The 16,191-nt window shown below is 45.8% G+C and overlaps 1 protein-coding gene across 1 annotated transcript; it reads left to right on the plus strand.

Moving 5' to 3' along the window:
* The first annotated feature begins 3,016 nt into the window (after window positions 1-3,016).
* Window positions 3,017-15,568, plus strand: igsf8 (immunoglobulin superfamily, member 8). The gene is made up of 7 exons (XM_079747451.1): window positions 3,017-3,474; window positions 5,287-5,667; window positions 6,416-6,877; window positions 11,484-11,668; window positions 11,888-12,140; window positions 12,769-13,215; window positions 13,413-15,568. The coding sequence occupies exons 1-7, from the start codon at window positions 3,435-3,437 to the stop codon at window positions 13,538-13,540; spliced, it is 1,896 nt and encodes a 631-aa protein (XP_079603577.1). The 5' UTR covers window positions 3,017-3,434; the 3' UTR covers window positions 13,541-15,568.
* Window positions 15,569-16,191: the final 623 nt, after the last annotated feature.

Below are 16,191 nucleotides of genomic sequence, written 5' to 3' on the forward strand. Positions count from 1 at the left end.
CAATGAAGTAGCATTTGTTGAAATCCCTGTTCATTCATTCACTGATTTGTATAAATATGGTCCATTAACCATCCCTGGGGGTGGCGCAGGCCTTGTGGCTACGGGACTAGAGACAGTAAACCAATATACAGAAAATGCAGGAATACCCCATGCGCTGTAATGTTCCGGGGTCGTCCGCTAAACAGAGAGATGTGTGAGGGATCCAGGAGAAAATAGCCCGTGGAGGAATTTAAAGAGAAAGTGAAAATAGATACTAAATGTATACATACTGAACATAATGGAAACAAGGGGAGATGTGCCAAGCCATGGTGGTTGGAGGGACCAAGAGTAATAGTCAGATACATAGAGAGACGGATAGACAGACAGAGAGAGCGAGAGAGAGAGAGAGAGAGAGTGAGAGAGAGACAGAAAGAGACAGAGACAGAGACAGACAGGGACAGACAGAGAGAGAGTGAACTGAAAATACAGAGACAGAGGGATGACTGGGCAGCAGAGAAGTGGGTCATTGATTGCCTTGCCCATTGAGTGTCTACATGCCTGTATATAAACTGTCCCCCACGCGCTGCAGACATGTCTCACTGGTCCCGGTGAGGTCCCACTGATGACGGGGGCGTATGTGGAGACTACAGTACAGAGTAATTACAGACAGTGTTTGCTTTGATTGGTAAGTTACAGTTTAGTCTGTACCAGCCAAAGAGAAACATGAGTGGGAGTGAGTGGACAATGGAGATGACAGTGTGTGTATCCACTCACACCAAAAAAGAGAAGCAAAGAAGACTAAAAACAAAGCAAGGCAGCCATGCCAGTGCACTTTTTCGCCCTTAGAATAACGACGTATATACGAAGGCATTAAATGAGAGTAGCCATCGCCAAGGTAATAAAAACGCATCATGTGGCTCACGGTTACAACATGGCAGGCCGAGCGTGCCGTAACCGTGGCGGTGGATTGCATGTCGCGGCGGCAGCGAGGAGACAGTACAAACTGTCGATGAACGCTCCTTATTCGAATTTTGGATTCCCTGGAACCTTGCCCCCCAGTGCCGCCCGACCGCGTTTAATAAACCTGACGATACAGGGAAGTCACGGCGACGGGGGGAGTTGGAAGTTTACCCTGGCCGGCCTCGACCGTGCCACGGCTCCCCCATCGTGGCTGATGGTGTGTAAACCCCTGCTGCTGCTGCTGAAGTCGGCATATCCTGCTGGCCGCCTTGTTAACCCAGAATACCCTAACGACTTCCCCTCTGGCTGCCCGGCCACATTGGGAAGTCATCAGGGCCCCCATGTTTCCACCATTGGATGAGTAGAGGGAGAGGAGGAGAGAGGAGAGGGGGAGACAGGGGAGGCCGAGAACAGAAGAGGATAAAACAAGGGAGGGAGAGGAGAGGGGGGGGGGGGGGGAGAAGAAGAAGAAGAAGAAGAAGAAGAAGAAGAAGAAGAAGAAGAAGAAGAAGAAGAAGAAGAGGGATGTGGAGAAGAGGGCAGAGGAGAGATGAGCCGGGAGGAGATGAGAGGATAAATGAGGGGAGAGTATAAAACAAGAGAAGAGGAAGTGATGAGAGGATGAGAGGAGAGGAGAGGGGCCGGGAGGAGATAAGAGGATGAACAAGAGAAGAGGATAAAACAAAAGGAGAGATGAGAGGATGAGCGCAGAGGAGAGCGGTGGGGAGGGGAGGCAAGACGCAGAAGAAGAGGATAAAAGAGGAGAGAGGGCAGCAGAGAGGCAGATCAAGAAGAGTTAATCAGCAGGAAGATTAAGACATCAAAAGAAGACAAAATCAGGAAAAACCTAAAAGTGAACGGGAGGAGAGGAACAGTCAGAGGAGAGATAGAAAGGGGTGAGGATGAGGGAGAGAGTGAGGCCAGGGGAGGAGAAGAGTGAGGGTGCGATGAGAAAGAGAGAGGCTAAGTGATTGACAGTAGAGGTGAAGAAGAATGGGTGATATGAGGAAAAGGCAGTCAGGGCCGGGTAGGGGGAGAACTGGTCCCCATTAATGAGGTGTGTGTTGACGGTTTAAATCCCCTCAGTGTCCTGGTGCCTCAGCATATCATGTGCATTACAGGCCTACTTGTGACGGTAAATTCAAGTTTTGCTCTAATGCTTAACCACCAATCACAAAATATTTTCCCATCTCACTATATAGCTAAATAACTGTGGCCTGTGTGAGTGAGGCAAAGTGAATGAGAGGTTTGACTACCCCTCTCACTTTCAAGGCCCCACAGACCTTCTCAGAATTCTTTACCAGAATGTGAACTCTGGAAAACAGACTTTATAGGAAAAATTATATATAGGTTGGTTGTAATTAAAGTACAGCTCCTTTATTTAAAACGTTACTATATGTATTAAATGTATTATCAAGGTAGGCTTTGATAGGTCGTATATAGTTCACTATACTATCAGTTCGTTGCATTATATCGCCACCTCGAGGTCGTATGTGAAACATGCCCTTTTCATGACTGCCTTAGGATAATCAGTTTTATGATTTATTTATTATTTAAATGAGAAAAGTGATAAAAGCTAAATATGTAGACTATATATTAAAAATATAGCGAACCAATATCCAACATCCATTCCATTGTTGCTAGAGGAACGGTACGGAACTTAAGATCTGTCATAAAAAAGATAACAGGAAGGTTTTTATCTTGTTAGTAGTGTTTTTCTAATCAAATCTAATCATCATAATCAATGTTTATTCTAATCATTTGATATTTAGTGATAATCCGTGATTATGTATTAATGGAAAGCCCGTTGTGCTCGCCGCTTTTTGCCTCTCACAGATCCAGCCGCCAGCCTACGTTTTGGCGCCGCTTGGCGGTTTGACGAATTAATTAATTTTCCACCAATGCGTTCAAGGATGCTCACAACCAGCCATTGTTATCGGTTCGAAATGTTATCTTTGCTCTCTTGACCAATGGCCTCGTGTTTTTTCTTCCTTTTTTTTTTCTACACAAGCCACTCCCCTTTTAGTGACCCCCTCCCCCTCGCCCACCCCCACCACACTTTACGCACATACGCCATCCCACTGAGACCGCGTATGATGCTTTCTGTGAGCCAGGGTTGTCCGTCTGAAGTGAAGACCAACGAAGATGAATGACACAGGAGCTATCCGAAATGAAAAGAATGAATCATTATGCAGATAAAGACGCGGCGATGCACAGTGCATGTAACTATACAATCGGCGACACACACGCGTCCATTTATATGCCTTCCCTGTTAGCGCATAGTGCTAACTCGCAATTTTCAAGAAGTGTAACCACAATATTCTGACAGTGTTTGAAAAAAGGCGTTTCATATATTTCTGCGCTTTAGGAAAGAAGGACATGCCCCAATTTGTGAGGATGCGTTAAGAAACGCAGGGACATTATTCAATCAGTAGTTCAGAATACACTAAACGGGGAATCTGGGTCGGCTTAACTCCTCTGCATCAGTAAGGACTATGGCTCCGTTGCAAGCAGCAGTTCTTCTTTTACAATTGAGTGAGTATAACCCTCTCGTCTTGTACTTTGCACTACACACATGACTTTATATGTCCCACATGATATGTGTCTCTATGCGCTTTCCCGCTGCCAGACTGCTGTGTTCTACTGTACAAAAAATATAGTTATGACCTTGTAATGTTCTGCATATGTGTTGTGCTTAATCTGATTTGCTGTAAATATATTACAAAGGCTTAAGTAGCCTAGGGTTCCTTATTTCTTTTTAATTTATCTTCATGTAGGTTTGTAAATAGCAGCCCTTCAATGGATTTATACACCGTCATGTATGTCCCCCAAGATCCATATCGATAGACTCATAGTTAATTAGCATTTAATCCGTTTATGTTTCCCACTGGTCTCTGCGTTTCCAATACTTAAGAACTGGCCCTAGTCTCTGCGTGTCAATAGTTCCAGTTCCGTGTTTGAGTCTAGCCTCAACCAAGACGGGTGAACGCACCTTTCTAGTATTACTAGTTTGACAAGCTGACGGTTAAATGTGGGGGTATGGATAGAGGTGTGTCCCTTACTGGAGTTTATAGTCCCTCTACTTGGCATCAATGGTAAACATTCATGGCGGTCTTGTTTATGCCTCTCATTTGGGTTGATGTGATCATCCCAAAAAATACCCAATGGTTGTCTTGACATTCAACAGGACAACTTTTTTATTCTGTAATAGTTGTGATTGTCTGGCATGTTTATTTTCACTCGAAACTAGCCTAAATATGATCTTTGAAATAATGAAGCTTTATGGTTTACTAATGTTATTTAATATTTTCTCATGTGACAAAAGACTATGAATGGATTTAACCTCATTTATACCCAACATGCATGTTCTGGGTCATCACAAACAATGCTTCTCATTGAGTGAATGAGAAGCATTAAGCCTACATATGAAGCACATTCTATTGTTTTACATTTCCCATGTTACTGTGACTCATTATCAACTGGATAATGTTGTGGGAACCATGTTGAAGTTCTGTAGGGCAGGCCTAATCGTCAGGGAAAGTTGAAGTTTGACCATATAGTTAATAAGATCCATTACAAGCTCAGTCAGATTTTGTCATTAGCGGCCCAGCTTTTTATTTAATGACCTCACAGTAATTCCAGGCCATTTGTTTCCCACACTTTGGTTAATCGATAGATTTCCCTGTGGCCAGCTCTCAGCATGGAGTATCGAGTGGCGGAAATGATGACGAGGTGTACTAAGCATGCTTCTAGGCAAGGCCCCTGTGACCCACTCCAAAAAATGTCCTTATCTTATTATCTTATCTGCTTCAGGTATAACTACTGCCATTCTCTATCAGGGTGTGTCATTGGTGTTGAGATCCTCCCTGTCTGGGAAACCAGGAAGGATCTCAGAATCAACATGTTCTAATTCTGACTCTTTTGCAACTTTAACATACATGTAGTAGTAACAATAATCAAGTAGTAATAAAAATCCAGAAGCAAGAAGCCACTCCAAGTGTTGGAGATTTCAAAGGTACTGACAGTGACAACCAGTATAGCCTCTCAAAGAGACGGCCACAAGCTTTACCACGTATCCAATCCACCAAACCACACTTTCCGTTCCATTCGTCCTATGATGAGCTGTGTACGTCAGTTAAAAGTCCCTGGAGCTAGAAGAATAGGACCAAAGACAACGAGAAGATAAGACCAAAGCAATTTCCAAAACATGGAACTGAAACGGATATTGCCCCCGCCAAATCTCTCTCGTCAGTACACCCAAATGCCATCTTGAGACAGAAAGGCCTGGGCGCGAGGCTATATCAATGATGCTGATCAAACTCCTATTTCACCCTGCCCCCCCCCCAGTGCTCCACCAGGCCGCGGGGCGCGAAGTCCTCCTGCCCGTGGGCACCCTGTACCGCGTGGCGGGCTTCCCGCTCTCCCTGCCCTGCGCGGTGACGGGCTACGAGGGCGCCCGCACGCAGGACTTTGAGTGGTTCCTGTACAGGGAGGACGCCAACGGGAGGCAGATGGGCATCGTGTCCACCAGGGACCAGGGCTTCCCCTACGCCCCCTACCAGGGCCGGGTGCGCAGCGGCGAGGTGAGGGTGGAGCGGGACTCGGGGGACAAAGCCCGGCTGGTGGTGCAGCGTCTGAGGCCCGACGACCAGGGGAAGTACGAGTGCTACACGCCCAGCACGGACTCCTCCTATCAGGGGAACTACAGCGCTTCAGTGGTCGTCAAAGGTGAGGCTTTTATGATCGTGTTGTGTTTCCATAGTTAATGGTGCAGCTGAAAGAGGCAGTTGGCCGGTTAACACATCGGGGCGGCCGTTGGGCTAGTGCAGAGATATTCAGCATAAAAAAAAACAGTTTTTGCTTTTCAATATGGAATTTGTGATTATAGCAAAACCCTCAATGAATATGCGATTGAAGTAACGTTTTGGGTCATTGTCACCTTGGATGTTGACCAGCAGAGCCACGTTTCTCATTGTTCACAATCGGCTCTTGTTCTTTGTTTGCATTGGATCTTATCTGTTTTTCATCTGGACTTTGTTTCTCTTTGTTACTCTACTTCTCTCACTCTCATATTTAGTTTAGTTGTGTTTTTTATTTTGTTCTCTCTTGGCCTTTCCATTCACCTTGCCAGGTATCAGATTACATGTGTATTTTCTATATGCTCTGTCCAAGATTCCATCTTTCCATTCTGAATGCTACTTTTTATAGTTAATAGGCTGTCATTTTGGTTGGCTAGCTATGTTTGAGAGCAACCTCTCCCTAATCCAGACGATTTAGCAAGCATTTTCTTAGGCTAGTGTCCTTAAGATGTATGTCTGGCTCTTGCTCAGTTTCCCCAGTTCTATAGTTTGTGAGGAGTGCTTAACATGTGACTTCAAAAGCAAACATGCCGTATAAATCAAATTTGCCATTTGTGTCTGTACCATCTGGCCCATGTGCGTCCTGTAACGACATCATCTGACTGACCATCCCACAGTGATCCCAGACACTCTCCAGATCAGCTATACCCGCGCGCTGACCGGCCAGCCCCTGCCGGAGGGGGCGAGGCTAATGTTGACGTGTTCGGCCGGCGTTCAGTCCAAGGAGCACACCCACCTGTCCATCATGTTCGGGAAACGCGGCGGCGATTCGGGAGGCGGGGGAGGGGGCGACGTCAGCACCCTCCGAGAGATCATCTCCCTGGACCGGGTGCTGGGTGTCACGCCCGGGTCCAGCCGGGCCTACAGGAAGCGCTACGAGGATGGCGAGATCACGCTGGAAAAGAGGAACGGCGCCGCCGGCGTGGACACGTACGTGGTGCAGATGCTCGCTGTGAAACCCGAGGACTCGGGGTCGTACTTCTGCGAGGCGGCTCAGTGGATCCTGGACCCCGACGGCTCTTGGCAGAGGATCGCACAGAGGACCCTGGAGATTGGCAACCTGACCGTCCAGCGGCTCTGTGAGTGCTTCCACTGAGAGACCGTGCCGTCTCTCAAGCTCATACCTGAAAATAAGTGCAGCAGCACATCCTAACGCCTGCTGCTGACGCCAGTGAAAGCCTTCACTGCTGCTTGTTTACACTGTCATGGTGGCATAGGGCCAAACCCCTAAGCTCTTGTCCACAAGTGGATTGTTATATGAAGCCCCTTTGGCGCCCTACCTCGGCTCAGGGGACTGTGCTGCTGTCATGGTCAATCTTAAGCGGGGTTTGGCACCTTTGAGGTAGTAGTCTCCTCGTGCACAGTTCCTGGCAGCAGTCGTGACATTGCTTGATCCGACGAATCTGGTACCAACAGGCCTGGTCTTGTGCTAGTTATAGCGAACATTTACTTCTCCAACAGATTACATTCACAGGACCTGTCTGGCAGCATTAACCTGGCCAAGTATAAGATGAACTGTCTGGCTGGTGGGATGACTGCTGACAACTCTTTACTTGCCTGTTTAACTCGTAATGATCTATAACATAATATTATCAACTCACCTTGTTTTATAACTAGCTTTGCAATTGGTTTGATAACTAGTTACTAGGGTTGTCATGATACCAGAATTTCAGTAGTCGATACCAATACCTGTGAATTTTCACGATTTTCAATACTAATTCGATACCACGATTTTTTTTTTTGAAACAACATGACCCATGTACTTTTAAATTTACTAATTTATTGAAAACGGCTTCAAAATGTCAAGTATTTAACACCACTGTGCGTCAACATCTTTTTGCACAGAATTTAAATTGCAGTACCCAGGGCCGGCGCTCGGCATAGGCGACCTAGGCGACCGCCTAGGGCGTCAAATGCGTTGGGGGCGCCCTCTGGTGGCGCCCTTAATTAGTCAATTAAAATACACGAAACAAACGGAGATGGGAGGGGCGCGGGAGCAATCGCCAGGGCGCCCCGAAACCGTCACCGTAGTACGCAGTACAATGCAACCCCCCCCCAAGCCCCCCCCCGCTCGGAAGACCTGTCCAGGGCGCAAGTTGATTTTGAGTCGCCTAGGGCGCCGAAATTGGCAGTACCAGCTGCCAACAGGTAACTATACATTCAAAAAAGAACAGCAGTGGCCTATAGGCATCCAGTATAAAAACAAACCATACTGTGCTTATAAATATGGGCATAAATAACAACAATAGTCAACTATTTGACATTCAAAAAAGAACAGCAGTGGCGTGGAGCCTTCAAGTATATAAAACAAACAATATTGTTCTTATAAATATGAAAATAAATAACAAAACAGAGCCTGATCTCACATAACTAAAACCTCTAATACCAGGTTCCAACAGGCATAACTTAAGGATTTTTTAACTTCTTTGTCAGTTCCAGGTTTTTTGAAAGGAACACCAACATGTCAATGTTTTCTTGGGTCAGTCTTGACCGTCTTGGACTGACAATCAAGCCAGAAGTACTGAAAACTCTCTCAGAAGCACAACTTGATGCAGCAATGCACAGATACTTGCAAAATCAGAGAGCTGAGTGTGTGACTTTCTTCCTGCTTCTCCTGGTCTGGCTCACACTGGTACTGTAAAGGAAAAAAAATAAACTTTTAGTTTAAATAACATAAGGTAAGAGACTGTCAGACACTATCTCATCATGTCACCTTACGTATAATGACGCAGACCGTATCGTTACATTAAACATCTACCTGAGGGAGCGACTGAGCGAATAGAAGGCTGCGCCCCAGCTGACTCTCATGCCCAAATGACGGAACGGAACAGGCATATTCAGGTTAACGTATAAAGTGACACAACAGTGATAGTGAACGGAAACTCACTCACTTTGAATTCTCTAAACAATTCGGGGTGCATGTCTTGAGGTGTTTGGCCAGGTTTGACGTGCTTCCTCCTTTCGTTTGAAAACTTCTGAGGCACTGTTTGCATGTCGGCTTGTTTGAGTCTAGAATTGCTCCGGATTCATCCGCCTCGAATACAAAATATTTCAACACGCGACCCATTTTTTTCGAAGACGGCAGGTTTTCTTCTTTAGCGCCGCTGACTGCTCTGTGATGCTCACACGCGTATATTGCCCCCTTCAGTTCCCCCAAGAATCGACATGGTTCGCCGAGTGAAAAGTTGCATATTCGGTTCTGACGTTACCAGAAAAAAGAAAGTATTGAATTATTTTTTTCGTGTTGTTGCGTTCTTGAAGAAAGTAGTCTAATCAGGATCGCTTTGAACTCACTTTATTTGTTAAAGTATTTTGGTATGGTAACTATGAAGCAAAAGGAGGGGAATTGTATGGACACGCGTGTGAGCGACAAACAGCAGGCCTCTCTACCTAACTCCCTAGTATGGACTGCCGGATGTTTCTGATCTCGTTGGCTTCAGGCCCTGCTTAAATACTGAGTAAGCGTGGCCTATATGACGTATTGGTTTCGCCCTCCTCACCTGTCTAAAGGTGCTGCCCTCTATGGCTGGAATAGTTATAGCAGCTCAAAATGTCGGGTCCTGCTTCCTAGTGGCTATGTGTGGTAACTTCGGCCTATGTGTTCGATTCTACTTCCTAGTGGCTATGTATGGTAATTGCGGCCTATGTGTTCGATCCTACTTCCTAGTGGCTATGTGTGGGTAGCTTTATGTGTTTAAAATATGTAACAGTGTTGGCATCGAATTGGTACTGAAGTATCGGTTCTTGTCACAACCCTACTAGTTACTAGTGATGCACCGATCGATAGGTCTACGATGTTATCGGCCGAGTCGATTACGTGACCCAAAAACTACTGGGAAGACGAATTTTGTCCAAGACGTGACATCAGGTTCAGTCACTGAGAAAAGAATACTAATTATTAAAACTTTCATTCGGTCTGCACAAATAAAGAGGAGTCCGACACACAATCATTATTCACACATCCCCCTGTTAGTTGAAACTATTGAAGTATCTATAGCTTCATAGGACAAGGCTGCTTCCCGCTAATTCCTTCTGCTTTATGTGAAACTAATTGGCTACTCTGAATGGAATATGAGTGAGCGAGAGCTATTTCCAAAATAATTATGTGTCTCACAATATAACCCAAGCATTATGTAGCCAAACGATTGCAGCCACAGTACTTGCATATCTACATAATTCCAACATTATGAAGCAAAACGAGGCCTTCCTAAAAGCTAGTCTTTATAACAGCAGTCCGCTATAGCTGGACCCCCGGGTATAATGTGGGTCAAGCCGTTGACAGCACTTCTTTCATGAGCTTGGTTTCATAAAGAGATTTTACACAGTTGGTTCGAGAAATAGCTATACTGTTTGATTTATAACTATCTACACAGTTGGTTTGATAACTACAGACTCGTAGCTATAGCTCACTCAAAAGCTGTCCGCAAGGTTAGGTTGAATAGATGGTACACTAATAGAGCGTATTGTCAGATAGTGAAAACAGACCCACAACAAGTTTAGCTTTTTTAAAGAATGGCTAGCCATTGCAGCCTATTAAAAAAGCCTGTTGGTTGAGCCTGTTGCAGGCTATACCATAAATGTATATGGGCTACACAGACTGCACTTGAGCAACTCGCCTGGCTCAGTGTTGGGTTTTGAGACGCTTGGGAAGGGCTGATAGATTAAATTATCTTCACCTGCGCCTAAGCCTGGCGTGGACTGTGACAAAGGTTTCTGTCGGTCTAGTAAACATGAGCAATCCTTTCAGAACGACACCACTCTGTATGGAGCTGCTGAGGGTAAGCTGCACATCATCAGCCCAAACAAAGCCCAAGCTTTCAAGAGGAGTTTCAAATTGGGAAAAATTCAAATGAAGTAGTTTTCTTTGTTTTGTTTGATTTGTGTTGTTTGATTTGAACAATTATCTTAATGCACACATCCCTTCAATCGTTATCCTGTGAAGAAGTGTTTTTAATTAGATAGTCTTTTTTTTTCCTCTTCATTCACTCGATAATGACGTTGCTGAAGAGAATTCATTATTATTTTTTTTAGAATAGAATCTGAACAACGTCAGGGAATGGAAATAGATGCCCCTAAAAGAGCCGTTATTAAGTTCAGTGTTACGCTCATAGGCAGTCGCCTGCACTATTAAATGCTTAGTAATTATTCATGTGCCCTGCAGTCTGTCTGACACAATAGCCTGGCAGCTCAATCTGAGACTGAGTTAATGGGTTGTGTTTACAGCAGGCATTGTTTTAACAGTTCTTTGTTTAACATCACACAGCCGATAAATACTCCTTCTGACTGTTAGCCTAATGCGCCATAACTTAGGTTGGGCTAAATGGAAATCTGTTGCTGGTGAATATCACTGGTTTGTGTGTTTTTAAGTACTTTTGAACCAAAGTATATTGTTTTCTTAAGCATGTTTTCTTAAGCTACTCTGCTTATCGGGATCATTTCATGTATTTACATTTCAAAAGCCGATTCAGTTCATATGTATGTGTCATCATACGTATATGTTTACTCATCATAGTGGAGTATATCATTTTCTATAGGCCTACCATGTGGAGGCTGCTCTCATCCACCAATGGGCCATACAATGCCTATAGCATCTATACAACCTGACCTGGATGACATCATTGATCTCTTAGTGTCCTTGCTCTCCTCACTCACTCTTTACTCTGTGGTTGTTTGTCTCTCTTCTAGCGGAGTCCGTGACTGTGACGTCCACTCCCAGCGGCCGGGTCAGCCTGCAGGTTGGGTCTCCGCTCACCCTCACCTGCCAGGTGTCCGGGCTGCCCCGCGGAGGAACCTCCGGCCTGCTGGTCCAGTGGCTGAAGAGGGGCTCTCTCACTGGCGATGCTGTTACTGCTGGAGCAGGTGGAGTGGAGGTACGTTTAGTTTGGTGGTGTCAATAAAATACATGCGTGCGTGTGGAGGGTTTGCTCAAGACTGCAGTTTAATCAGCCGTTTTCTATTTGCTGACATCTTGATATTGTAATCGTTTTGACGTTGACGATTAAAACTCTATGTGGTGGTCGTGTCCATTTGTGCACGTGCATATTCAAGACGCAGAGATCAGCTGACCTTATGTGTCTCCGCTCTCTCAGGTGGAGGTGGCGCGCATGGGCCCTGACGGGGCGGTCAGCTGGGGGGACGACCTGAGCCGGGGCACCGGGGGGGCTCTGGAGATGGTGACGGAGGGCAGCTACGCCCTGAGGCTCTTCTCGGCCCGCCCCTCCGACTCCGGCGTGTACCGCTGCGCCGTGAGCGTCTACGCCGGCCGCAAGAACCCCGCCCCCTCGGCGCCCGCCACGTTCTCTCAGAGGTCAGAGGGCATCAGCGTCAACCTCAAGACCAAAGGTAAAGGATGGCACACATGGCGTATGACATGGGGGAGTCCCCACTCGGTGTACTGAATATTGCCCCCAAGGGGTTGATTTTCAGTAACATAAGCAATTCGATCACATTCGGCTCTGTCAGGACAAGGACATGGCGTCCTTGTCCTGACGTAGTTGCGCGTGTGTGGACTCTTTCACACGGATTACCTCACTTGTCCGACACCTGCCTTCAATTGGATGTGCGTGCATTCATATCCTTTTCTACAAAGTTGGACATGCACACGCACACAGACAGACACTCAGACACACACAGATAAGCAAAGGAGATGTAGCTGGTAGGTAGCAGGTGGTGTAGATCTTCTGTTCGGTTCTAGTTCTTGGTTCCTGTTCTGGGTTTACAGTAATATAACCCCTTGATTGGGAAGAGCTTGCACTCAAACTTTTCACTGTGATGTGCCAGGCGTTTTATATATTTATTTATTTTCCTTTCAAATCCTCCTCAGCCTGATTACTGTTGCTTTTTGTCAAACGCTTTGAGTCGGAAGGACTGAAGCATTAAGAGTCAAAGTCGGTGGTGTTTCCTGTTGTAAATTGAGCCGGCGTATCCGCTCCCAAGTGTCCTCGTTACGATAGGTCTCCTCTCTCTGCAGAAGTGCTGGTGTCGGCCGTGGCCCAGCTCCCGCGCGGCCCGCTGCTGAAACGCGGCAGCACAGTCACCCTCCTCTGCAACGTGACCGTAACGACCACGGGCCCCGCCCCGGTGCAGGTCCTGTGGCTGCGGCGGCCGATCCCGGAGCCGCTCATCACCAAAGGGGACCAGGCGGATCCCGCCGCCCTGTTCCCCGCGGAGCCCTTCAGCGCGGTGGCCGCCCTGACCTACGAGGGCATGGCCCAGCTCTTCACCAACGGCAGCGAGGTGAGCGTGGACCGCGTGTCCGCCATCACCTACAGGCTGAGGGTCCACGCCGCATCGCTGGAGGACCAGGGGCTTTACGTGTGCCAGGCGGAGGTATGGGGGCAGGACCCCCACGGAGGGTGGTACAACACCCAGGCTAAAGATGAGTCACCCGCCGTCACGGTTTACCTGTATGCCCGAGGTGAGTGCGTGTCAAAATGACGATGTCTTTGTGGTCACTTTTTAAGTAATTGATTGTAGCTTGCCTAGCGCCGAACCTCGGGCACTAGAAGTCTTTAGGCGTCCAATGTTGGCGCATTAGCCGGTGAGTCACCAGGCCTCCCTTCATTATGCAATATTGATTTTTTTTTAATAAATGACTCTCCCTTCTGTTTCCAGCGGCTGATCTTCTACTGATACCACTGGTTATCGGAGTGTCGTCTGCCCTGTTTGTGGGCATCGTCATCATCTCCACGATAACCTGCTGTTTCATGAAGCGACTCGCCAGGCAGCGGCCTGTGAAATAGGTGACGCATACGACTGCCTGAGCAAAAAAAAACACGACTCCCCAAGACCTTTTGGCTCTTGTGGGTGCAAAGGAAAGTGATGCAAGGGACACATTGTGTATAGGATGACAGACATTTTTGAGAATTGATTGAATTTGTGGAAAAAGTGAATGTCTTCATGTGGCGCTGTCAGTTGAACAAGGTACTAATTGCATGGAAAGTAAAACAATTATCAATGGATAAAGACAAACAGAAAACACTGAGTCAAAAATGTAAACAGGTTGATTTCTGCTTACACATGCTAAACAGTGACTTGAAAAATATTGGGTGTCAGGGATCTTACTGTCTTGAAAGATTACAATTTTCACATTATTGGTGTTTTTTCTCGGAGCCGTTGATATTGAATGTGAGCCGCATGTTATTTCAGTACAGTACCAACATGTCTGAATGGTACTTGGGTGCATTTAATCCGCCCGCTCAGCCCCTGGCAGACAGTTGCATGGAGGCTAATGCGAGCAGGACAGCTTTCTCGAAAGCCTGGTCAGGACAGGGACATTCCACTGCCAGCACTGCGCTGCATATAAACAAAGGCTTAGGTCTGACTAAATAAGGAAGGAGCTGTCCAGAGAGTCACTCGAATCTGAACGCCACTCGAATGACGATTTTGTAAAAAACATTCCCTGCCACTAGGGCCAAATGCTGGAGTTAATTTTCTTTACTTGCTTGTTAGTTTTATGAAATGTATATGATGCACTGCTGTGAGATATTGAAATACAGGCGTTTATTTTTCATGTACAAAACTCGAGACCCTACACTGAAGTTGCCATATTATTTTCTCAGAAGAGTTTATAATGTTCTTTACTTTCACAGCACTTTGACCAAATTTGGACCTATGCCATGTCTCTTGTTCTTGTGAAGTGACCGAGGCGGAGCAAAAAAAAAAGAAGGAAATGCAGTGAAACTGAGTTCCGGAGCTTAAGTACTAAACAGATAAGAGCATTAGTGTTTTGTTGTAGTGTGAGTACGTCGTCTTGGTAACTTGGTTAGGAGGAGTCATAACCGACTGATGACTGGTCACAGTTCAGTGTGGCTTGCCGTAATAGGCCGCATCACGTCACCGTCATGCGCTCTAGCTGGGCGTCACTCAGTGCCAAGACCGCTGCTCTGTGCTGGGACCTGTCCCATGAAGAGATACAGTGTTGTGTTGGAACACGTAATGGTTCTGTTTATTCCCAATTTGTTCAGTTAAGTTGAAGTGTGAAGTGTGTCTCTGTTCATTCCTTTAAAAGACGCCTGGTCTCCCTCTCTCGTTCTATTGGTTTGTAAGGGTCCTTTCATAGGTCTCTCTACCCTGCCTAACCTCTCTAAGGCCTGACAATATTCCAAATGTTATTAATGAACATTATCAAGATCAAATCAGACCGCCGCTTGCTGCCAGGGATGCTCTTGGATAAACCAGTCAAAGCTGATTTGCAACACGCACGCATGCACACTCATACACACAGCAGTGCCCGATTCTGTACTGGCTGATATTTTTGTTATGGAAGTAACTAGACTATGTGAAAATACACTGATCCCTAATCCCAGTGGTTCTCGTCTCACTGTGCCCATCCCCCATTCTTCCACTGTATTACTGTTGGGAGTTTCTCATTTAAGCCTCTGCCCCCATGTTTAGTTTAGTTTATTTGTTTATAGTTTTGTGGACAGTCCCCTTTGAGAAGGAGCAGCTTTAGCCTATTTGGCTAATTTCCAGCTGTAGTCCCCATGTGAACGTAGCTGCCACCCCCCTCGACATTCTCCTGTATTCTGTTGCACTAAGTCATGTTACAAGGTCATCACATGTTTGCTGTATACATTTGTTGTGCTCTGTTTAAAAGGCTAGTAACCACTAATGAAGGTGTTGTAGTTCGCTTTTTACCACTTTTTTTGCGTTTGTTTTGCAGCCATTAACAAATGCAGTTCATGGATGTGTTGAATTTGTTACTTATGGTGCTGTGGCAATAAGCTGCCATTTAATATTTCAATTAAAAAAACTCCAAGCGTAAAAAAGTATTGTGGATGCGTTTGTTTTGTTTGATGATCTTTTACTTGCAGACTACAATGTAGTTAAATAATAAATAAATAATGCATCGACATTGAGGGAATGGTTGGAGTTATAGACATCCAACCCCATTGAGATCTAATTTAATATATATCGCGTCTTTATAGGAAGTCCATTTCTCAATATTAACGTAAAACGTTGTAAACCTACGAAAGCGTTCTCTGGCACATTCTTGGAATTTGCCGAATTAGTATTCGTTCGATTTTAGTCCTAGAACACAAATCAGCAATTATTGTGGCTATTGGTTTATGACGTGGACGCTCGATCGACAACAGTCTGAACTACGGGAAGCAGGTAGGCAACAAGGCCCCTGGCGGAAATGTAATTGTTGCTATATCTATCGGCTATATAATTAAACGCGACCATTTTAATTAAAATCCATGCTGGGGTACATTACCTACCTCCCGGAACTTTCTCCTAAGCACTCGCACCTGCACATAATTAGTTAATATTACAGTTTTTCCAGTTCAATTTCGTCTCCGCAGTAATGTAGCTACGTTTGAGTAGACATCATTTTTTTCTCATGGTGTTTTTTCACGACTTTGTTTCTGGCAAGCCGTGATTAAAACAC

This window comes from Pollachius pollachius, assembly GCF_949987615.1.
Source record: "Pollachius pollachius genome assembly, chromosome: 12".
Classification (NCBI taxonomy): Eukaryota; Metazoa; Chordata; class Actinopteri; order Gadiformes; family Gadidae; genus Pollachius; species Pollachius pollachius.